This window comes from Cryptomeria japonica, chromosome 5 (assembly GCF_030272615.1).
Source record: "Cryptomeria japonica chromosome 5, Sugi_1.0, whole genome shotgun sequence".
NCBI classification, from domain to species: domain Eukaryota; kingdom Viridiplantae; phylum Streptophyta; class Pinopsida; order Cupressales; family Cupressaceae; genus Cryptomeria; species Cryptomeria japonica.
This window is the reverse complement of record NC_081409.1, coordinates 100,907,700-100,932,259: the sequence shown is the minus strand read 5'-3', so window position 1 is coordinate 100,932,259 and position 24,560 is coordinate 100,907,700. Positions and strand designations below refer to the sequence as shown.

At 35.9% G+C, this 24,560-nt stretch overlaps 1 protein-coding gene across 1 annotated transcript in view; it reads left to right on the top strand.

The window, feature by feature from the left end:
- The first annotated feature begins 3,036 nt into the window (after nucleotides 1-3,036).
- Nucleotides 3,037-24,560, top strand: part of LOC131067661 (chloride conductance regulatory protein ICln) — an 83,902-nt gene continuing 62,378 nt past the window's right edge. The window contains exons 1-2 of the mRNA XM_058002771.1: nucleotides 3,037-3,395; nucleotides 4,644-4,767. Of these exons, the coding sequence (XP_057858754.1) occupies nucleotides 3,241-3,395; nucleotides 4,644-4,767 (279 nt within the window). The 5' untranslated portion in view covers nucleotides 3,037-3,240. The remainder of the gene's footprint in view (nucleotides 3,396-4,643; nucleotides 4,768-24,560) is intronic.

The window sequence follows — 24,560 nt, the reverse complement described above, 5'->3', positions numbered from 1 at the left end:
TCCAAAGTATATTCCGCTGGTTTCCTTTCATGTGAAACTAGCAACGACTGATCTCTTTCCTCCAAAATATATTCCATCTTCAGTTTCTACATCTCGTAGCTATTGGCATTGAACTCCTCAATATTTATGCTAGAAGTAGAAGTCATGACTTTCAATCCTCTTCTCAAATCCATAAAACCACACAACAAAATCTTCCACTATGGCCAAAAACCTTCAACACTAAAAGAGAAAGGCAAACCCCTCTCAACATAATCGTTAGATCTAATACCAAACGTTGAGAAACAAGGAGAAGAAAGCATGCAATATTAACTTTCTTTTGTGATTACAAATTTGAAAAGATCACCAAATCTGAAATGAATAAGTGATTGCACCATTCAACATAAATATAAAAACAACCATACCAAAAGAGACACTAGATTTACGTGGAAAACCCTTTTGGGAAAAAACTCTACTAGATAACGAGGGCAAGTATATTATTTTTGTTTTAAAGAGAGAACACCACAATAGTACACTTTAATATAATTCTCCAAATGATCTTAAAACTAAATGGAAACCTCAAAGAACTATTATGAAACAATTATGCCTTGGCTCCAACTTATAGCCAAATGGGAGGGAAAAGCACTGCTATTTTTCCAAAACAAGAGGCCAAACCACATGTGAAAACCCATTCCTTGGGTAATTAATAGTCAATAGACACAATAAAAAAACAAATAACTCTTTAAGTGACTCATCATGGGTGCGAAAACCATAGCCACTTAATCTTTACACATTTGAGTGCTTTGTAGCTTGTAGTGACTATTTAGATCCCCAAATAGACATCTTTTCTCCTCCCAAACTTGGTCTCCTTATTCATGAACCTTCATGTTTCAATATGGATATGGGAAGGAGTTTATTTTGTCCATTTTTTTTATATTTATCACCTTCATGTTCACCTCTTGAAAATTTAATTACAAATATCCATAAAGTACAAATATTTAAAATTTTTCCCACATGTCCTAGGAAGCACTGTCCAAGGAACATGGAGACTTATAAATGGGTTAGGATTTCAAGGTCAATGCCACCTTATCTTAACAAAAGTGACAACTATCCTATGTGTGCCCCAAGTAAAAAGTATGAATAAGACCAATGATGAAATAGCCAAGTAAAACACCCTGTTCACACAAACATATGTAATCACTATTGTAGCTCAATTCTTCTTGGAATTAGTCTTCAAGCTTTCAAAAAATGTCTCATTATATTATTAGTGATCATGATCCCACTTTCACCAACAAGTCTTGACATAAATTATTTTTGTTACAAGGAACTTAATTAAATATACCTTTAAATTGATGGCCAAAGTGAGGTTGTCGAAAAATGCCCTGAAGCATATTTGAGCAACAAATTCTTGGCTCTCATTGAATGGTTGTATAATACCACTTAACACAAGACCACTAAGATAACCTTATATAAGGTTCTTTATGATCATCCCCCAAGTTCTTTGGTTACTTATATTCCATATTCTTCCAAGGTTGAAGTAGTTAATAATTCCATTGCTAAACATGAGGAAATTCTCAAGGTCCCTTATGATATTTTGGCACAAGCACATAATAATGTGAACCGATAAATGGATTAATGTAGAATACAACATACTTTTATAGTTGTTGAGTGGGTATTTTTACATCTTCAACCTTGTAAAACATCCTTGCATAACAAGGTGGGTCATAAGTTGCGTCCAAAATTTTATGGGCCTTATTAGGCAGTGCAATGCACAAATGAAGTGGTGTACATACTTGCACTCCCATCCTCAGATTTCAAAATCCACCCAATTTTTCATGTCTCTTGCCCCAAGAAATTGATTGGGCATGATCCAAGAGTTCCATCAAAACTGCTTACACGAGATCAGGAAGGGTTTGCCTTTTTAGAAAATGAGGCTATATTGGAGAAATACACCAAGCAACTTCATATTCTATGTACTGAGGAGATTTTATTCTAATGGAAAGGCTCTCTAGCCTAAATATGTTATGTAGGAGCCAACCATTATTCTATCTAAATTTCCTTATTTTAAGCATTGAGGATATTTTTTTTGAAGTGGGAGATAATGTTATGAACATTTGTTCTATTATGTGTAGTAGTTAGTAGTTCGTATTGTATCATGTGCATGCACTTTATAATTCATCCTCATGACAAATTAGAATATAATTATTTATCTCACATGCATACGATAGTTGTATTTGTCTTTAGAAAGATTCTTTATATTTTAACAACTTCCCAAGTGAAAGGCATATTGTATGTTTGCGATTAGAGTGTGTGATTTGTTGGGAGGCCACCTGCTTGAAGGAGCATTGTGAAGATAATAAAAAATGCCTTTTTATACCTTTTTGCATGTTTCTACATGTATTATCTTAATTTATCTCACAGATTATTTGCATTCCCATTTGTATTCAAGACATGAAATCATAAAAAAATTCTAATCACACCCATCCTAACACACATGAATCGTCTGGTAATCATTATAGAATTCATATGCACGATTGAAGCTCGTTATCTATCCAGGTATTTTTATGTACAACTAGCACAATGAGAAACCTTGAGATTGTGTCATAAATTATCAAAATTTACTAATTTATTGTATAGAGAGTTTACAAGGTAGAATCTAAAAAGAATCATAGGTCAAAGTCCCAAGTATAGAGTTAGATCTATATTCACGAAGGCGACTCAACAAAAGACAAAGCTATATTTAGATTCTAATTTTCATAAATCATTATATAAAATTTCTATAGATTTTAAAGTGCATCAATTTCATTGCATTCATTGATCAAACACTTAAATCTTTGATCATAAAGCTAAATATTATATTTCTTTATTAATTAATATTTATAATATAATTGTACTTACCATATAATAATCCATACTATCTCACTCCAAAAACTACAATTAATTTAAATTAATTTATTCTTGGAATTAACTAACCTAGATTACCCCAAAGGAAACTGGATCATTATTTTCCCTTGTTATTGCAATTACATTTATATATACATTGAATCAGCAACGGTCCTCTTTTATAAAGTTAAAGATAAACGTTGGTTTTGCAAGTGTAAATGATGGAGTTGTGAAAGTTTCGGACAGTTGCTAAAGGGTTTCAGAGAGTACTTACATACTCCAGAATTGGGTTTTACAAGGGTTTTGGAGAGCTTTGAGAGATTATCAGGAAGTGAATAGCTCTCCGAATTACGGTAGCAGAGCTTCCTGTCTTTTGCAGTAATGGGTGTAGGCTTAACTGCCGTGGCGGAGGAAGATGGGCAGCTCCATTTAGACACAGAAAACGGTGAAGAAATCAGACATGTTCAGTCACAAGTGGCCATTGTGCTGGGGAATCGAAACCCCGAGCAGCCTGGGACGCTCTACATCACCACCAAGTATGGTTAATATCTGCGCACTGTTCATTCTTTTTTTAATTTCTGTTGTATGTGTGTTTTTCTGGTCTAATAAGTTCTACCTGTTTAATTGCATGGTGAGAGGATACTATTTTTTTGGCTAAATTTGGGTAGCCATGGGCTATACATTCCATTAAATTAATCCAAGGCTTGCCCCTGGTCTTGTCAGTAGTGCTTTGCCGCCCCAAAATTCAGTCGTGGTATGCAACTCGAAATTATATTATCTTTCCTGTTAGTTTGTTCCAAATTTCCAAGGACCAGCTAAGACTCAGAGTCTAGGACCTCTCCTAGGCTGCCGGGTCACTCTAGAACTCAACTGCTAGGCCCTCGTTAGTCCAGATTCCAGAATGTGGGTTGTTTCCAACATTCTTTGGTTAAGGTATAATGAATCCAGAATAGCTCAATATCAAACCGGTTGGGTTCGCTGCGGTGCCACACATTGAGAAACGACTTCAATGTAATACCATCTGCTGTCCTTCGAGGTACTCATTTATACCCTGCTCCGTTCATTGAGGTACGCTGCTAAGCCGTACTCAGTGTTAGATGGTTGTGTTACTTATTATTATACTTTACTTTCTGGATGGATGAAGCGTGGCATCCAGATTTGGATTGTTTATCTAATTCATTACATATAACTGTTTTCTGTTGAAGTATGCTGCACCCAGAACTAGATTGATATAATATTGAATATTATCGTCATTGTTGTGCCACACCGAGAATTGGATGCGGCATGTTAATAAATATTATGATGGCCTTGTGTGTTGAGGTACTCTGAACATGTTTGTGCAACGACACGTACATTAGAGATAAAGAGGCACTTTGCCATAGAAACCCAGATGAGTTATTCTGCCATCTCGGAGGCTGCCTTTATATGAGTACAATTTGAAAAGTTTAGGATAGGAAATGCAAGGGGAATCATCGAACAGGATCACAAGTAGAAGTATTAACCCTGAAAAGAAATCAATAGGATCTTGAATTGCCTTTCAACTCCTTTCCACTTACTGTTTGGTAAACATGTTTCCAAAAACCCACATGGAATGTGCTTCTTTATGGTCCATATTGTCTCAGCAGAAATGTTAATGGTCCTGTTGATGCTACTAAAACCATTGGTAAAATAAAAAAATTATTTATTTTGTTTCTAATAATGTTATATCCATTTGTTAAATAGAGAAATTCTAGTTCATTTCAGAAGTCACAGGGCTTATGATTTCTTTTCTTTTTTTCTGGCAGGAGGTTGATTTGGTTGAGCGATGAGAATAAACAACATGGTTATGGTGTTGATTTCCTGTCAATTTCTTTACATGCTGTTTCCCGAGATCCTGAGGCATACTCACTTCCTTGTATTTATGCACAGGTACTAATTTTGAATATTTTAAAAAGTAGAAATTTAAAAATAGTATTGTTTTCTTTGTTGGGAACTTGCTGCGTTGGTTATAATGAAGAGAGGTCTGGTTATATTCCTTAATGGGAATATTTTTACTCTTAAATTTTGACTCCTAAACAGTAATGATACACATTCCTGTCTCTAATGGAATGCAGATGGAACAGATCCTCACCAACCCCAAATCTAGTGATATCAATACAGGGTCAATTATTGATCAAATCCATAGTGCAGTTCATATTTTTTGACGTTAATTGTAGTATTCTCTTCTTGTCACTGGAATCTACTGAGTGAAATGGACCATTAAGCTTAGATCACCTTGAAAGTTTTGGTTCAGAAGTCGCTGTTGGGTGTATTCTATTCTACTAAAAATATCTGCAATTGCACTTAACTTTGCTCAGTTGTCATCTGCATTACCACATCCGTGGAGGGTATCTAGTAGGTCTTCGACCTACATCATCACCATTACCATCGAAGTTGATCCGACCATGGCCCACAGGACTGAACTTTGAGTTATTAACCTGTACACCTCCTTTGTGATTACATTGGATGCATTTGGAAGCCCTTAGAGATTAAAGAATAAATTAATCAACATCCCAAAGGTAACCTCTATATATACTTTTTGTCATTCATAACAATCTTCATATATTTGCTTGTAGAAGACATACATACATACATACATACATACACACACATACATACAGAATCTTCGAATATTTGCTTGTATAAGACATACATACATACATACATACATTATCTTCATATATTTGCTTGTAGAAGACATACATACATACATACATCCTAGTGCTTCCCGGTGATGTGTCCCTTGCCCATTTATCCTTTCCCAAATAGGGGACATTTTGGGGATGTGAACTAGGGAACATCCCCTCTCCGTTCTCTTTTTTGTCAAAAAATTTGCAGGGTATGTTAGGGGACAGCTAATCATCCCTAGGATGGCCAGGGGTCGTCTAGACTTTCCCCATCTTCCCCAAGGATGGCTATGTTGAACACTACCGAATGCTAAGAGGGGGGTGAATCAACATATATTAAAATTTGATTAGATTAAATCATTCATTCCATTAGGTCTTCAGTATAACATTCATTACACAGATGAAAGTAAATAACTGAAACAACAAGTACGCCCACACGAGAACACCAGGATTTTTATGTGGAAAACCCAAACTGGGAAAAACCATGGTGAATCACACTCACAAATTGCTTACAAAGTTTTAGGCCACATGTCGGGGAGCTCACTGCTTCGGACTTGCAGGCTAAGGTGCACAACCTTAGGGCAAGATACAAAAGACTTGCACAACTGAAGATCACTTCTTTAGGGCAAGATACAAAACATTTGTTTAGATACAATAGAGTCAAGAGATTGAACTGCAAGAGAATGGCATCTACCAATATGTGGATAACAATTCACAATTTAATACTCGTTTGATCCAACCTTCATTACTACATTGTACCACATTCGAACCTTTGAATTACTTCACATTAGCTTCGCATGCCACATATAACCTTAGACTCGCGTCATACTTGATTTACTCAATTATTTTGTCCTTTATCTATTAACCGGATCTACAATATCCTCTATTAGGTCAGCCTATAAAAGATGTAGCGTGTTTGTGCACTGTCGACTCCAAACGATTTGTTAACCACATGTGGAAGGCAAAAGAGGTGTGAAGATTCACACCATTTCGACACACCTTCCAAATATATCCAAAAAGGTTCTACATTCACCACACGTCATTGCTCGGACCAAAACACATAAGTCGGCATCACAAGATAAAACATTTTACTCATACCAATCTATTTACTTTTTAGTACTAGCAAGTTGAGGAATGCAGTGCATTCCTTCGAAACATTTTGTAACAACATTATCCTTGAACACAGACACAAATAACTCTTATAGTATAACATTTGTCCATCTGAAAATTAAAATATGAAGAGATTGTTCTTTTATAACCATTCCTCTCTAATCTAGACATCCATTTGATACATGTCCGATACAACCAAAAACCATCAAAGATACTATTCACCGGAACAGTTACTTGAAGTAGTTATACTATAAGTCACCAGGTTTGGCCGAATTTGAACCTTGAAGTTCGAAATTCGCCGAACTTGAAACATTCCCTAAAAATTTGATTAAATTCGAATAAAAATTTAGGGCTTGCGAAAAGCGTTTTTTTTGCGCGTTTTAGGGTTTCGTCGGGTTTGTTTTATAAATACGGGCGGCCATGGACAGAGTTGCAGTCACAGACGCCACGCACTAGTTCCAGTCGCCATTGCTACGTCACCCACGGTTGACTTGCACACGGGCCACCGCCATTGCTACCCTGACCCGACGTCGCCCATGGTTGACCTCCACACGGTTTTAGGGTTTCGTCGGGTTTGTTTTATAAATACGGGCGGCCATGGACAGAGTTGCAGTCACAGACGCCACACACTAGTTCCAGTCGCCATTGCTACGTCACCCACGGTTGACTTGCACACAGGCCACCGCCATTGCTACCCTAACCCGACGTCGCCCATGGTTGACCTCCACACGAGCCATCGCCATTGCTACCCCGACCCGACGTCGCCCATGGTTGACTTGCACACGGGCCACGACCATTGTTGCACAGGTAGGCTTCGACTTCTTTGTTTTTTTTATTTTTTTTATTTTAGGTTTATTAATTAAACAACATTATAATTAAATTTTTTTAGGTTTATTATTTATTTATAATGTTTATAATGTTTAAAAATTTATAATTTTATATTAATAGTTTGTAATTTTATATTATATATTATTTATATATTTTTTATTTTTTTTAGGTTTAATATTTTTATAAGCAATTTAATAATGTTTATTATAAATTTTATTATTATTTATTTAATAATGTTGTTTATTTAATATTTTTTTAGGTTTATTATTTATTTATAATGTTTATAATGTTGTTTATATAATGTTTATAATGTTGTTTATTTAATATTTTTTTAGGTTTATTATTTAATAATGTTGTTTATTTAATATTTATAGATATATTACATGTATTTATTAAATTTTTTAAAAAATTACATACGGCGAATTTAATTCGAATTTTATACATTTCGAATTTTTTCCGCATCGAACTTCATTCGAATTTCAAAGCTGTCGAACTTCGAATTCGAATTCGAACTTGGTGACTTAGGTTATACTGTTTCCAAACCAAGCAAAAAGTCACCAACCTTCCGGTAACACAACATACAATCAATATTTGCCATCCTGAACACCTTCAGATAGTTTCCATGCATTTGCACAACATCTGTACATACTTACACCATCTACACAGAACTCTATAGTCATTTGTCATAGTCAAATCAGAGAACCTTCAATGCCATCTCACTGTTGCTCCACAAGCCAATATATCCACACACTTATCTCACATGCACCTTCCTTATTTTGGACAAAGACAAAATATCCATATAGTCTTAAAAAAACCTTATTTCATCATCATAGATATTTACTAGCATACTACATATAATCTGCTAGACTCCTTTGTACCATGTTTGGATCATCTAGACTTCAGAACCAATTACCAAAACTCTGAATCCTCATCAACTTCAATTTTATATCCTAGTAAGTTCTTACATATCCAACCATTGTATCAAAACTCAATCAAATCACTTTCAGACCAACATCCGGACCACCAACAAGTTTGACATCAATGACAACGTAAACTTATATATGTGCAACAATCTCCCCGTTGTCATTGATGGCAAGACTTGCGCATATACAAAGGGCAAAAACAGACCATCCAACAGTTATCCATTAAATTAGCATACTTTATGTTCTTTAAGACTACAAAACTGTCTCTTGTATTCATCAAAAATATCAGAATCTTGCACACTCCGGTCTACCTTTTCAGCATTTGTAAGTAACTTGATAAAAAAAGACATCCACAACTCCACTGCATCTTTAAAACTACAAAACTGTCTCTTGTATTCAGCTCTTTGTCCTTGTTGTAGAGATAACTGTGAATGAAGCTCTCAAATCTTAGATCTCACAACACCATTACCATCTTTGTAAATATCAAAAGAGTAGGCTAACTCAGTGAGCTGAGACTCAATTGAGTCTATCTCATCCTTAAACTTCTTAGTAGTAGTTGGCCATCTCAAATAGTAGCGGTATAACCACACAACATCATCAACAACCTTTTTGAAATTTTCCACATTGAGTTTGAATTTTTGATGTGCCCTTACACATTTCTCTGTCATCTTATCAGCCATGTCCACTTCTGTACAGGATTCCTTTGAATCACTACTATTAGCACATTCTGAAGCCATGTGTTTAAATAAGAATCTCCACTAACACTTCCAGAAGCAGGTCAACAATGTCCATTAGGAACAATGTTGTTTTGGAACAGATATGTAACCAATGCTTGCTCAATAACCACCTAATCATACGTAGGTACTGCAAGGTATAGATTACCTGTGTCCTTCAGACCATTAGGACACCCAATTATGTCAATTACTTTGTCAACCTCGAGGATTTTCCCTAGATGATGTAGGGGAAGCCACCAATCTTTCTTCTTTCTCAACATTAACCTTCTTTGGTTCACCTTCATCACTCTCCATAACTATAGTATTTGCACTTTCCTTCACAGTCAGATTCATATGCTTGAATTTCAATATCTTATGAGTAGAGGAAGAGGCCTCTGTAGATAAAATAGATAACTTCTTGGCTCTTTTGACTTTTGAAGTACTTCCTTTTGAAGTCATGCCAACATCACCTTCTGTCTTTCCAACACAATTTCTCATGATTTTATCAAACGTTCCAAATCTTTCTTCACTTAGATCCTTAGGCAATGTGAGAAGAATTTGTGCAATAGCCATACATTCATCCTCAAAGACTTCATAGAGAAGCTCGGAAATCCATGAATTCCGTGACACTACTGCCTCCACTACTGCCTCCATGAAACAATTATCCTTATCCGTACCAAACCACAACATTCGGAGAAATCCTATTTCTGATAATCATCTCCTTCTGAAGATCCATGACGAACTTACAACAAGCTTCATTACTGTCATCCAACTTATCTAAATATTCTTTGATTTAGGCACTAACAATTATGTCTTTTCTCCAAACAACATTTTTCTTTCTAGGCAATGCATTTAAGAAATAGACTATCAAACAAACAATAAGAGATCCATACTGAAAGGGGTACTTTTCATCCTTGGTCATTTGAAGATTGTCTAGTAACTGACACCTCAAGAGTTCACACAAATCATAGTCTTTATTCGCCTTTACCATCTGATAAACAACATAAACTGATGTCGAGGCGGAAGATCCCTCCCTGTTTCTGAAATAAACCTATACGAAATTCCCATCATTGCATGCCTTACACCTAGATCTGTAATGCTATCAATTTGAAGAGCTTGCTTGTCAGAGACAACCCCAGTTAGTCTATTCACTTTCTCATTCTTTACGAATTTCAGAACTGGAACCTTTTTGGTAGAACACAGACCGGTTACATCTCTTACAGTTTCTTTGGAAATCAAATATGGCCGATATAACCACAAGAAATTCTCTGTTGGATATTTGTGTCATTGATGTCAAGTTTATTCTAAGTTGAATTGAGCTGCCTAGTTATTTGCTTGAGCTACTTGAGCTCCTTGCCTGTTTGCTTGAGGTGCCTGACTGGTTGCTTGAGGTGCTTACTTGCCTGGTTCAGCTACTTGGTTGCTTGCTGGAGCTGTCTGTGTGCTTGCTAGTGCTGCTTGTGTGTATGTTTAAGCAAGCTGTATGCTTACTTGTCTATTGTCAGTAGGTTGGTCAGCTTTTTATGCCACTTCAACTTTCTATGCCACATCATGTTGCTTGGTGGGACCAGATTCTTCCTTGGAGCGATAAGTTTTTTATTTTTTGAAATCGTATATACTTTTCTTGAATATCGTGGTAGTGGTTCTTAAAAACTCTTTATGGCATACTTGTTTTCAGAACAAAGCACATAATTATTTTGGTAACGGCATGGACAAAGGTCGTGTTTTTTTTGAAATCTCCCGAATTTGCTAATTTTGTGGTTGAAGACGTTTTTCTTTGGAGGCTGTCGCTTTGCGGTGAAATTTATTTTCCATGGTTGTGTGATCTCCGTATTGGTTGGATATTCATGCACTTTCCAATTTTTTGACTTAATGGATTCAAGCGCTTAGATTCAATAGAGGTCGTGTCTATTAAAAGCGCAAAAGACATGATGATTTTTTTTTTGGAACTTGCTGTAATTGGTGTATTCACTGCAATTTGACTTGCTCCGTTTTTTCTTTAAGGTAGCTGAAGCTGCGTTTGTTTTTTGATGAGGTTCGACAGATATTCTATGAACTGGAGCATGGGTCAAAAGAGTGTTGTTCGTGATTCAATAGAGGTCGTGTCTATTAAAAGCACAAAAGACATGATGATTTATTTTTTGGAACTTGCCGTAATTGGTGTATTCGCTGCAATTTGACTTGCTACATACGATTCCTAAGTGTATGCAGTTGTGGTTTCATGGGATAAATTTTTTTTGTGTTCGAGGGGTGTGTGCTGGAGCGATATATATTTCTGAGTATGAGTTCTAAGTTTTTTTTTAAAAAGGTAGTGTTGTCAGATTCTGTAGACCATGTGCTGGCTGGAGTTAACAAATTTTTGTAAGGCGAGTTAGTGGAGGGAGAAGAGATAAGGGCTTCTAATTTTATCGAGCACACAAAAAAATTGCTCTGTTTTTTCTTTAAGGTAGCTGAAGCTGCGTTTTTTTTTGATGAGGTTCGACAGATATTCTTTGAATTGGAGCATGGGTCAAAAGAGTGTTGTTCGTGATTTTTGATTTGGAAGTATGAATGTGGCTGAGTTTGTCTTTGAAGGTGAAATCGTGTTGGGTTCTGATATTTATATGCACATAAGTGTATCGGGATTATATTTTTATTCTCAGACGTTAAAAACACTTATATGTGGTGTTGTTTTTTTTTGATCGATAAAAGGCCGTAGCCAATATTTTATTATTTTTTATAAAAAATATTACATCTCCATTCAGTGTGGGCACCGGTAGGAAAGAATGGAGATAAGAAAACCTCCGGTCTAGCCCAGATCCCTTCTGGAATCAGAAATTATAAATAACTGTACATTTTTACAAATCCTCATCTGAGGATGTAGGCAGACATAATAAGACATTTTAGATTCTATCCGAACATAATATCTTTCAGCACTTTCCGGATGGATCCATCTTCTCAGATATGGCTAATCCACAAATGCTTTGAGCTTAAACTTTGTTATTGATATAATAAGATTGGTATTTTATGGGTGTAGTTGTTGCAGGAAGAGTTGAGTTTGTGCCTTGACTCGTGCGTGTGCTACTTCTCAGAACTGAATTGCATTTTACTAAATGAAGAAGAATTCTCTTTGTTGAAAGAGCAAATTTACTTCTCAGAAGTTGTGTCTAATCTGAAGCTAAATCGAGTTGCCAGAGTAGGCTCTGGAGATTGAGTTCCTTTTCCTAACATCTGAGATTTCTCCTTCTTGGTATTCTGTTTAGCACAACGTGTCTTGAAGAGTGGTTAGTCTGAGTTTTTCATTCTTTGTTTTAGAGAGTTGGTGCTAGTTTGAGTTTTTCATTCTTTGTTAGAGAGAGTTGGCACTATTTGTAATACAGGGGTTGGAGCTTCTTCTAAACACAGTGAGTGCTGTGAAGAGAATTGGTGTTCTCTTTCTGGTTGTGTATTTTGTAATTTGGGTTGGTTCCCATTCTAAAATAGTGAAGAAATTCTTGTGTCGTGGTTTTTACCCGAAAGGTTTTTACACGAGGTAAATCTGAGTTCTGGTCTTGCATTTTGTTTGCATCTTTTTATCTCTTCATGTTAATTGGTTCTTGAGTTTGCTGGAGTATTGAAAATTTTGTAACACTGATTCACCCCTCCCCCCCCTCTCAGTGTGATTCTCAATTGGTATTAGAGCAGGTACCTTCTAGTTAGGCTTAAAAGCTTGAAGGTTGATTCTGTTGGAATTTGAAAATGAGTGCTTTAGAAGGATTAGCAATGAATAGAGCTCCTCTATTTGATGGATCAAACTATGCCTTTTGGTGTGTCAGAATGCGAGCCTACTTGATGTCACTGGGTTTTGATGTTTGGAATTTTGTTTCAACTGGCTATACTCCCTCAAAATCCTCCGTCTACTACTGATGAAAAGAGAGCCTTTGAAAACGATGCAAAGGCCACAAATGCTATCTTGTGTGGGCTGTCAGAATCTGAATTTGTGAAAGTCATTCACTGTGACAGTGCTCAAGCTATGTGGGATAAACTGAAAAATGCCTACGAAGGAGATGAAAAAGTGAAAAAGGCCAAGCTTTAGACTCACAGAATGCAGTTTGAAAGTCTGGAAATGAAAGAAGATGAGAATGTTGAAGCATACTTCCTAAGGGTTGATGAGGTGGTTAATTCTCTCAAAGGCTTAGGAGAATTAGTTGATGATAAAATTGTTAAACAAAAAATCTTAAGGTCTCTACCATTATTGATGCAAAGATTTCTGCAGTTGAGGAGATGGCTGACCTTGATTAAATGACCATTGATGAGATGAGGACAAACACTAAATCATCTAATAGAGACTGCCTTCAAAGCCTCAAAGAAAGGCAAACAAAAGGAGCAAGTGTCAAGTGATAGTTCCGATGTTGATTCAGATTTAGAGGAAGCCTTGTTCATGAAAAGAGTAAAGAAGGAATTCAGCAAACAAAAGAAGAAGATGCCTCTCAAGTGCTTCAATTGTGGAAAGGCTGGGCATTTTGCAGCTAAATGTCCTTATGAGAATGATGAAGATAGTGGAAATGAAAAGAAGCGTAAGTTCTACAAAAAGAAGTTCAGAGGAAAAGACAAGAAGAGTTGGAAATCTAAGAAGAGTCTATATTCAAAGAAGGAAAGTGACTCGTCTGAAGGAAGTGAAGAAGAATCTCTTAGTGATGAAATCCTATTCATGGCCCTAGAAGAATCTCAAGTTGAAAATCATGATGATGAAGATGTTTTGATCAAGAAGATGGAGAAGTGGATCTTGAACAAGAGTTGATTAGCGCTCTTAGTGAAATCAAAAGTCTTAAGATGAAAAACTTGAATCTAAAGTTCTTGCTCAAGGAGGAAACTGAAGAAAAAGATAGAAAGTCACAAGCTCTTGAGGACGCAAAAAAACAAACAAATGATGTGAAATTTCAGATTGATGAGGCTAAGAAACTTGAAGAGGATTTGAAATATCAGATTAAGGTTAAGGCTGAAAGTTGTGAAAAACTTGAAGCTGAGATAGCTTCTCTAAGGAAGATAGAAAAATCAGCCACACTGTTGAATCATCAAGAGATAAATTAGAAAGGTTCACTTTCATTGGACAATTTGTTAGCTTTTCAAAAACAATCCTCAGACAAGAGTGGTGTTGGTCCCGACGAAGGAGAAAGTTCGAAGGTAGGACAACAAACTACTAATGGATAAAACTGAAGGTTTAATCAAAAATAATACTCTCAGACAACCTTTCAGTGCTAGACAAGCACACTTAACGAGGTTTAATCATTCATTCTTTCACGGTTATTGTTTTGCTTGTAACTATTTTGGACACAAGGCAACAAGTTGTAGAATGTCTTTTAGAAACAATCTCAGTTTTGCAAGCAAGAACTCTTTTGCTCCTCTGAGAGATTATACTTATGTTTGCTATAAATGTAATAACATTGGGCATAGTGCAAGAATTTGTAAGAATCACAGGACATTTTTTCGAAGAAAGATGTTAAGAATAGTGTGAAGGAAACCAAAGTTTGGAGGAAGAAGGAGGAGGCTGAAACTAAGTCCTTGATTGTGCAAACATCTCTTCTTGCACAAAATGAGAGAGACATTTGGTATGTGGACAGTGGCTGCTCCAGACACATGACCGGAGATCAGAGCAAGTTCTTAACTCTCAAGAAATACACTGGTGGTAAGGTTAGATTTGGTGGAAACTCATTTGCTAGAGTTGTTGGTAAAGGTACACTCATGTTGAGTGATGGTAAGACTAAATTTGAGAATGTGTTGTTTGTTGATGGCTTGAAACATAATCTACTTATTGTCAGTCAGTTGTGTGATCAAGGTCATAGTCTAATCTTTAGTTCTGACTGCTGTAAAATTAGTAAAGATGGTGTTCATATTGCTGAAGCTAATAGGGCAGTGAATAACTTATACATTCTTGCTGTTTAAATGTACTTGATGAATCTTGGTTGTGGCACAAGAGACGTGGTCATATAAGTTCTGATAATCTTGTTCAGATCAGCAAGAAGGAAGTGGTGAGAGACTTGCAAAGCTCACTAAACCATCTGATATAGTGTGTAAAGATTGTCAGTTGGGCAAACAAAATCGTAGGAGTTTTAATGCTAAAGAGTACTCAAGCACAATGCCTCTAGAGCTGGTTCATACTAACTTGTGTGGACCAACAAGAACAACAAGCATGCAAGGTGAGAGTTACTTTATGCTATTAAATTATTAATTGATGATTACTCACGTATGACTTGGGTGGCCTTTGTGAAGGAAAAATCAGAAGCCTTGGAGAAGTTCAAAGCTTTCAAAGCTTTGGTTGAAAATGAGAAGGGATTGAAAATCAATTGTCTTCGATTAGACAATGGAGGTGAATTTACCTCTAATGACTTCGTGGGTTTTTGTGAAAAATATGGTATTAAGAGACAATTTTCAGCTCCTAGGACACCTCAACAAAATGGGGTGGTTGAGAGAAAGAATAGATCAGTCCAAGAGATGGCAAGAAGCATGATGAATGAATCTAAGGTAAGTGATTGTTTTTGGAAAGAAGCTGTTCATACAACCATAAATATTCAGAATAGGAGTTTTGTAAGGGCAAAGCATAACAAGTCACCATATGAATTATGGAATGGTAGGGAAGCAACTGTTGTAAGTATTTAAAAATTTTTGGAAGCCCATGTTATTTTAGGAGAGATGAAGATAATTTAGGCAAATTTGATCCTAGAGCAGATGAGGGTATTTTTCTAGGATATTCTTTAAAAAGTAAGGCCTACAAATGTTTCAATAAGAGATTGCACAAAATAGTTGAAATTGTAGTAGCAAAAAACATTTAGGAAAAAAATTGGCAAACCAAAAGTACAAGATTTTTTGAAAAAATCGACAAAAAATCAGGAAAAAATCGGATAAAAAAACATTAAAAATTGTAGAAAAAGAGGGAAACTATTTTTTTTAATAATTTCAGGGCATTTCCATAGCATAGAGATATAAAGAGCAAATAAAATAGAGTTTAACTTGTAATTGTAGAAAATAATTTTTTGTTGTTTATATTCATATTACTGATTACATAGGCAAATAATCAGTTAACTTTTTAAGAGGGCAGTCACCAAATACACCAAATAGTTGTCTAAGTATTAACTAAGTCAATGAAGTAACTGAGATCAAAAGTTAACAAACAAATAGTAAAAGTAAAAATCATTTTGAAGTGATCCAAGAATTTCATTGTGATTGAGGCAAGGAGTTTTGTAGGGTTAATTCAATATTTTAGAAAGCTTATCAAATCATGTTCCACAATTACAATGCTTTTTATCATAGTAACAAAAATCATTTGGGGAAAAAATCAGCAAACCAAAAGTATAAGATTTTTTGAAAAAATGGGTAAGAAATTGGATTTTAAAAAATCGTAAAAATTTGCAGAAAAATAGACACAAACTACTTTTTCAAAAAAACTTAAGGGTATTTCCATAGCATAGAGATATAGAGAGTAAATAAAATAGATTTTAACCCATGAATTGTAGAAAATAGATTTTGTTGTTTATATTCATGTTGCTGATTACATAGGCAAATATTCATTTAACTTTTTAAAATGGCAGTCACCAAATACACAAAATAGTTGTCTAAGTCCGAGATCAAAGATTAGCTAAGTCTAGAAGTAACTAAGATCAATATTTATCAGACTGAGATCCAACTATTGTTAAGAATTTAGTAAAAGTGGAAACCATTTTGAAGTGATCCAAGACTTTCATTGTGATTGAGGCAAAGAATTTTCTAGGGGTATTAGCCAAGTCTATGAAGTAGCTGAGATCAAAATTTATCAGACAGAGATCCAACTATTGCTAGGAATTTAGTAAAAGTGGAAACCATTTTGAAGTGATCCAAGACTTTCATTGTGATTGAGACAAGGAGTATAACCCCTGAATTGTAGAAAATAGATTTTTGTTGTTTATATTCATATTGCTGATTACATAGGCAAATAGTCATTTAACTGTTTAAAAGGGCAGTCACCAAATAGACCAAATAGTTGTCTAAGTCTGAAATCAAAGATTAGCTAAGTCTATGAAGTAGCTGAGATCAAAATTTATCAGACAGAGATCCAATAATCGTTAGGAGTTTAGTAAAAGTGGAAGCCATTTTGAAGTGATCCAAGAATTTCATTGTGATTGAGGCAAGGAGTTTTCTAGGGGTAGTTCAATATTTGAGAAAGCTTATCAAATCATATTCCATAGTTGCAATGCTTTATATTCCCTAATGGCAATTGGTAAGGCTTTTATATGTGGTAGAATTCAACAAAAGGCATTTGTTTAGCTGAAGTAAAAGATTAGCAAGCCACTGGTTTTGGCAATACCTAGCATGCAACTACTATTTTAGGTAGAGACAAATTTTATTGATTGTGTGTTGGAGGGTCTTTTATTACAACTATGTAAGCTTGTTTGTTGTCATTCAGATTTATTTCGTGGAGCACTTTAGATATATTTCTCACATAATGAATTGTATGTCTTTGTTTGAGCAAAAATGAACTATATCAATTAAAAATTAAAAATCATATATCTATATCTACATATATGAAATATGTCTTTGAACGTTTAGTGTTGTGGTAGAAAAACTCCATTTGTGAGGTAGCCACCAAGGTTCAAACCCCTACTAGGCCATTGAGCTCATGGGCTTTCTATCCTTGCTGGGTTGTTGAGCTCATGGGTTTGAACAAGTGTGGGGAATGATGAACCCCCCGAAAATGGACAAAATAACAAACTTTTTCAACGTTGATTCCACATTGACTCTGATTTTGTCTCAGACCAACCCTATTTCTAAGCAATTCAGTAATTTCATGCATTTTTCTAGGGTTTTGCAAGTTTTTACAATAGTTTTTTTTTCCCTTTTTTGCCATTTTCTGGGTTTTTAACATTATTTTAACGTGATTTAAATGCAAAAAACTTTTAAAATTGGGTCAACACTTGGTCAATGATTTTTTCAGGGAATAAATTGGCTAGCTCCAGGATTTAGGATTAATCGGGTATAATCGCGATTTTTTGCAGACTATTGCTTCATTGGTTGAAATCACTAATGTGAAAATTCATGAGATTGCTGATTCTTCTAAGAGATTGCAAAGTTGTGATGATAGCTTGTAGGGTGATGAAGCTGAAAATGTTGGCCAGCCAATTCCTACCAATCCACATGTTGGGACAGCCAACAACAATGTTTGAAATACACTTACTAACAATCAAAATGAAGGTGCTGATTCACATTCTGAGGATGGAACAACAGAAAATCAGTCAAGTATAGCAGATGCGTCAGCTGGTCCTACAATTTCACATGATAGAAACACAACTACAATCAGAACTTCTCTCAAGTCTACATCAAGATTTGTTGAGAAAAACCATCCTATAAATCAGATTATGCAAGAGGACAAATCTAGAGCTTAAAGAAAGGTAAACTACTATGAGGATGATGATATTTCATTGCTGTCCATGATTGAACCAAAGACCTTTGAAGAGGCAACAAAAGATAAATCATGGGTTTTAGCTATGAAAGAAGAGTTAGATCAAATCAATAAGAGTGAAACTTGGGAACTTGTCCCAAGGCCTAAGGACAAGAACATTATTGGCACAAAGTGGGTCTTCAGTTTCAAATTGAATGAGGATGGCCAAGTGGTGAGAAATGAGGCAAGGTTGGTGTGTAAGGGTTACGCGCAAGTTGAAGGTATAGATTTCAATGAAACCTTTGCACCATTTGCTAGATTAGAGGCTATTAGAATGTTCTTAGCTTTTGCCTCTTTTAAAGGCTTTAAAGTTTTTCAAATGGATGTTAAATCTACCTTTTTGAATGGTGATTTGAATGAAGAAGTATATTTGGAACAGCCTGATCGATTTGTTATGTCAGAGAATAAGGATTATGTGTGCAAGCTGAAAAAGGCACTTTATGGCCTTAAACAAGCACCTCGTATTTGGTATGATATATTGAATAATTTTTGCTTCAGCAGGGGTTCAGAAGAGGTGTTGCGGACAGCAACTTATATATCAAAGAGGAAGGTAAACATAATCTTTGGAAGTGATTGTGGTTGTTTTTGTTGACGATTTAATCTTTGGAAGTGATTGTGTGTAGATGTGTGAAGTTTTTGCAAATAATATGAAGGAGTTTGAAATGCCATTGTTGGGAGAGCTGTCATTTTTCCTTGGGTTGCAAATTCATCAATCTAAGGAAGGTATATTTATTTCACAAACTAAGTATATTAGAGACATTAGAGAGATGCTAAAAAGGTTTAAAATGGAAGATTGTAATCTTGTTAGTACTCCTCTGGTGACTAGTTGTAAACTCAGTAAGGATGATGAATCATCGCATGCTAATCAAACTCTCTATAGGTCTATGATAGGTAGCCTGTTATATGTTACAGCCACTAGACCTGACATAATGCAGGCTGTAGGCTATGTTGCAAGGTTTCAGGCTGCCCCTAAGGAGACACATGTTCATATAGTCAAAAGAATATTCAAGTACCTTAAAGGTACTATGGAGTATGGCCTTTGGTATCCAAGTGGAAATGATTTCTTACTTACAACATACATAGATGCAGATTGGGGTGGCTCAATTGATGACCAGAAGAGCATGAGTGGAGGTGCCTTCTTCCTTGGTAAGTGTTTGTTTCATGGCATAGTAAAAAGCAAGTTTAGGTTTCTCTTTCAACTGCTGAAGCAGAATATATTGCAGCAGTGTCCTGTTGTACATAAGTTCTTTGGATGAAGCAAACTTTGCAAGATTTTAAGGTAGATTTTAGTCATCCCATTTATATTTTATCTGATAACACGAGTGCTATTAACATATTAAAAAATCCTGTGTTGCACTCTAGGACTAAGCACAATCCAATTAAGTATCATTTCTTACGTGAACAAGTAATCAGTAGGTAAAGCTTGAATATGTGTCTACTCAGAATCAGCTTGCAGATATTTTTTTACGAAGCCCTTGCCTAGAGATACTTTTGAGAGGTTAGACAACAGTTAGGAGTGGTTTCACTCCATCATTGAAGGGTTGTATTTCTCAGGGGGAGAATATGTTGCATTATCTTTAGCCCCTGTTTAATGTTTGTAGATTTGGTTACAGTTTTGTATCAGCCTCTGGTTATTTGCACGATTGAATTAGTCATTGATGTCAAAGGGGGAGCAAGATCTCGGGGGGAGAAGTTCTGTTTTTTTGGCTTCAGGTAGTTGCAGTTGGAAATGGAGGTGCCATCAATGACAAAATGGGGGAGATTGTTGGATATTTGTGTCATTGATGTCAAGTTTATTCTAAGTTGAATTGAGCTGCCTACTTGTTAGCTTGAGTTGCTTGAGCTCCCTGCCTGTTCGCTTGAGGTGCCTGACTGGTTGCTTGAGGTGCTTACTTGCTTGGTTCAGCTACTTGGTTGCTTGCTGGAGCTGCTTGTGCACTTACCAGTGCTGCTTGTGTGTATGTTTAAGCAAGTTGTATGCTTGTCTATTTTCAGCAGTTTGGTCAACTTTTTATGCCACTTCAGCTTTCTATGCCACATCATGTTGTTTGGTGGGACCAAATTCTTCCTTGGAGTGAGAATTTTTTTTTTTTTTGAAGTCGTATTTACTTTTCCTGAATATCGTGGGAGTGGTTCTTAAAAACTCTTTATGGCATGTGTTTTTGGAACAAAGCAGAGGTAATTATATTGGCAATGACATGGACAAAGGTCATGTTCTTTTTGAAATCTCTCGAATTTTCTAATTTTGTGGTTGAAGACGTTTTTCTTTGGAGGCTATCGCTTTGTGGTGAAATTTATTTTCAATGGTTGTGTGATCTCCATATTGGATGGATATTCACTCACTTTCCAGTTTTTTGACTTAATGGATTCAAGCGCTTAGATTCAATAGAGGTTGTGTCTAATAAAAGCGCAAAAGACATGATGTTTTTTTTTTTTTTTGGAACTTGCCATAATTGGTGTATTCGCTGCAATTTGACTTGCTGCATATGATTCCTAAGTGTATGTAGTTGTGGCGACGTGGGATCAATTTTTTAAAAAAAGGCAGTGCTGTCAGATTCTATAGACCACGTGCTAGCTGGAGTTAACAAATTTTTGTAAGGCGACTTAGTGGAGGGAGAAGAAATAACGACTTCTAATTTTATTGAGCACACAAAAAAATTTGTTTGTTTATTCTTTACGGTAGCTGAAGTTGTGTTTTTTTTTTGATGAGGTTTGACAAATATTCTATGAATTGGAGCATGGGTCAAAAGAGTGTTGTTCGTGATTTTTGATTTGGAAGTATGAATGTGGCTGAGTTGTCTTTGAAGGTGAAATCGAGTTGGGTTCTGATATTTATATGCACAAATGTGTATTGGGATTAGTTTTTTATTCTCAGATGTAAAAAAAACTTAAATGTGGTGCTGTGATTGATATAATAAGATCGGTATTTTATGGGTGTGGTTGTTGCAGGAAGAGTTGAATTTGTGCCTTGACTCATGCGTGTGCTACTTCTCAAAGCTGAATCGCATTTTACTAAAAGAAGAAGAATTCTCTTTGTTGAAAGAATTAATTTACTTCTCAAAAGTTGTGTGTAATCAGAAGTTAAATCGAGTTGCTCGAGTAGGCTCTGGAGTTTGAGTTCCTTTTCTTGATATCTGAGATTTCTTCCTGTTGGTATTTTGTTTAGCACATGATGTCTTGAAGAGTGGTTAGTTTGAGTTTTTCAATCTTTGTTAGAGAGAGTTGGTGCTCTTGTAATACAGGGGTTGGAGCCTCTTCTGAACACAATGGGTGCTATGAAGAGAATTAGTGTTCTCTTTCTAGTTGTGTATTTTGTAATCTGGGTTGGTGCCCATTCTTAAATAGTGAAGAAATTCTCGTGCCATGGTTTTTACCCGAAAGGGTTTTCCATGAGATAAATTTGAGTTTTGGTCTTGCATTTTGTTTGCATCTTTTTATCTCTTCATGTTAATTGGTTCTTGAGTGTGCTGGAGTATTGAAAAGTTTGTAACACTTATTCACCCCTCTCAGTGTGCTTCTCATCCTTATGCATTCTGCTTAATATAATCCTTATTACTTCTTCAAAAAACATAGGAAAATCACTCCATGTATCCAATATAATATGCCCTAGATTGGCATATTCGGATTTAAGCTTCTGCAAATCATTAGTTAAATGGGTTCTCCTAAAATTGAGTTTGCTATGATAGAACATGTGTAGACATACTCTCCTTACAAACCGTAGATCATAACTCTCAAGTGCGTTGAATGCAACACTCTCCAATGACTCCCTTATCCTATAAACTAACACAATTTCCATTTTGTCATCTCCACACATCTTTGTAGCAGGTCAAATCTTTGAAAAATCAAGTCTAACATTCTCCCTTACCATCTTTGACTACCATCCCAATTGCAAGGCCATATAATGAATTGTGGTAGAATGCAGTACACCCCCCAATGGCTCTCTCTCTATAATACAACATCCAATTACATAAAGAGTTCCAAATCTTCCGGATTCTCTCAAACTCTTTGGGTTAATTGAAAAGTGGATCCCTCACTTGTCACTTTGCCCATCCTTCCTTTGACTCTTAACCAATGGTTTCCCTAAACATTTGTAACAACCAAAAATTCTAAAAAGGAAAAATATGGTAAGTTTTACTAATTCTAGAAAAAGAAATTCATTTCTTTCATGTTCAGCTGAAATTGAAACTGTTAATAACTAACTTAACTTTAACTAACTAACCATTTCAGCAGAAAGAAAACATTAACTAACATCTAACAGCTTCATATCATAAAGTAAAGAGAGAGAAGAGTTTAAGAGTTTACAGAGTAAAGACCTTTCCGATTTACAAATGTTTATCTCATTACAATAGGGAGAGGGAGACCATCATCAAGGGCTTTTTCGCCCAATCACGGACATAAGTCCCTCGTGCCACTTCCTACTGAAAGGGCCCAACCCTTCACGAGGGAAGCAGATAGAGGATAGGACAAATGCCAATGAGCCTTTGAGCTTGGCGTTTAGAATCTAAACTGACTAACCGGTCATACACTATAGGTACCCCCTAACTTGCATGACAATCTGGCTAGTGGTGTATCTGACTCTTGTGAACTGACAGATGTATGCTGATTGCTGCACCACCTTGGCCAAGGTTTCATAATAAGCACATAGAGCACTGCCCATGTTCACCACCCATACTTGGCCTATTTAAAGAAGAGTTGCATACTTGCAACTTGCTCAAGGGTCTAACTGACCTTTGGTAAATTAATTATAAAGGGGGAATGGTTTATCACAATCATGGAGAGACTAACATAAGTTGCTTCTTAGTTAGGGTGCTGAATTTGTCATACTGGGATCTAGTTCTGACAGTTATTTCAGGCTACTCATGGTTACTTTCCTAGAACTAAGTATGGCTTCCAACCACAAACAACACAAAAAAATCAGGATAGAGCTAACCCAAGGACACGGTCAGCTTTGATCTACATTAACAATGATATAACATAACATAATTTATCAAGGAATACAGACTACTCTAATCTAATATCAAATATGATATGACAAAACAATACTAATGAAGAATACGGACTGCCTTAATCAAATATCAACAAGGAAATAACAGCTTCACATACTTCATGCCTCAGATAATGAGCATGTAGTTCACTTTACAACAATACCATTAGTCGGTATGCCAATAAAGATCCCTGTGATTAAAATATCACTATTCGATGCTTATAACAATATCATATAGATCGAATATAGCTAACAAGCTCAAACTCATTTACAACTTCACCTAGTCAAGTGTTCATTGCCATACAATATGATGCAATCATTGAATATAGTCTAAAGAACGAACCTCAGATAAACAAGAAAACAGAGACAGAGGAACGTTTCTCTTGCCTGTGAATGGATAGAGAATCCCAAGACTTTCACCGAGCTCAAAGCAATTGGCTTGTTCAATTTTCAATGCAATAGAGCTTTCAAGCTAAATTCCATGCACAACAAGTCAATACTACTGCCTTCCCCAAACCTCTCAATCCCAACAAGCATGAAAACATAAAAGTTTTTACCAATTGCAAAGCAACAAAAAAGATGTCGCATATCACTGAAACAGGACGCCCGAACCTTGGTTCGATTGCAACATAAATAACAATCTTTGCTAAAGCCATGCGAGCTCGGTGATTAAGCACTGATGCCCAAAACATAACGTCCAACAGTTTCACAAGAAGGCCTCTGCCAGCAAGATGGTGGCCACTCCGACTTATTGTCAGTGGTCTCCAAGATAAAAGGCTTAATCAATAATGGCGATACTTCGCATACTATCACACAACAAAACATAAATGGATATATTCATATCCATAGATTATCAATGTACGTGTGTGGGTATGAATATGTTCCTCAACACATTAATCGATAAAAATGCCTATGGAGGCAATAATGAAAAAGAGAGACAAATAACAAGATTACTCCTCATCAAGAAAATAGATTTAGACCAAGGATACTCAACTACACGATGATACTAGGGTGACAAAAAGATTATAGGTCAACATCAACAATAAGGTGGTATAAACCTTTCTGTACCAA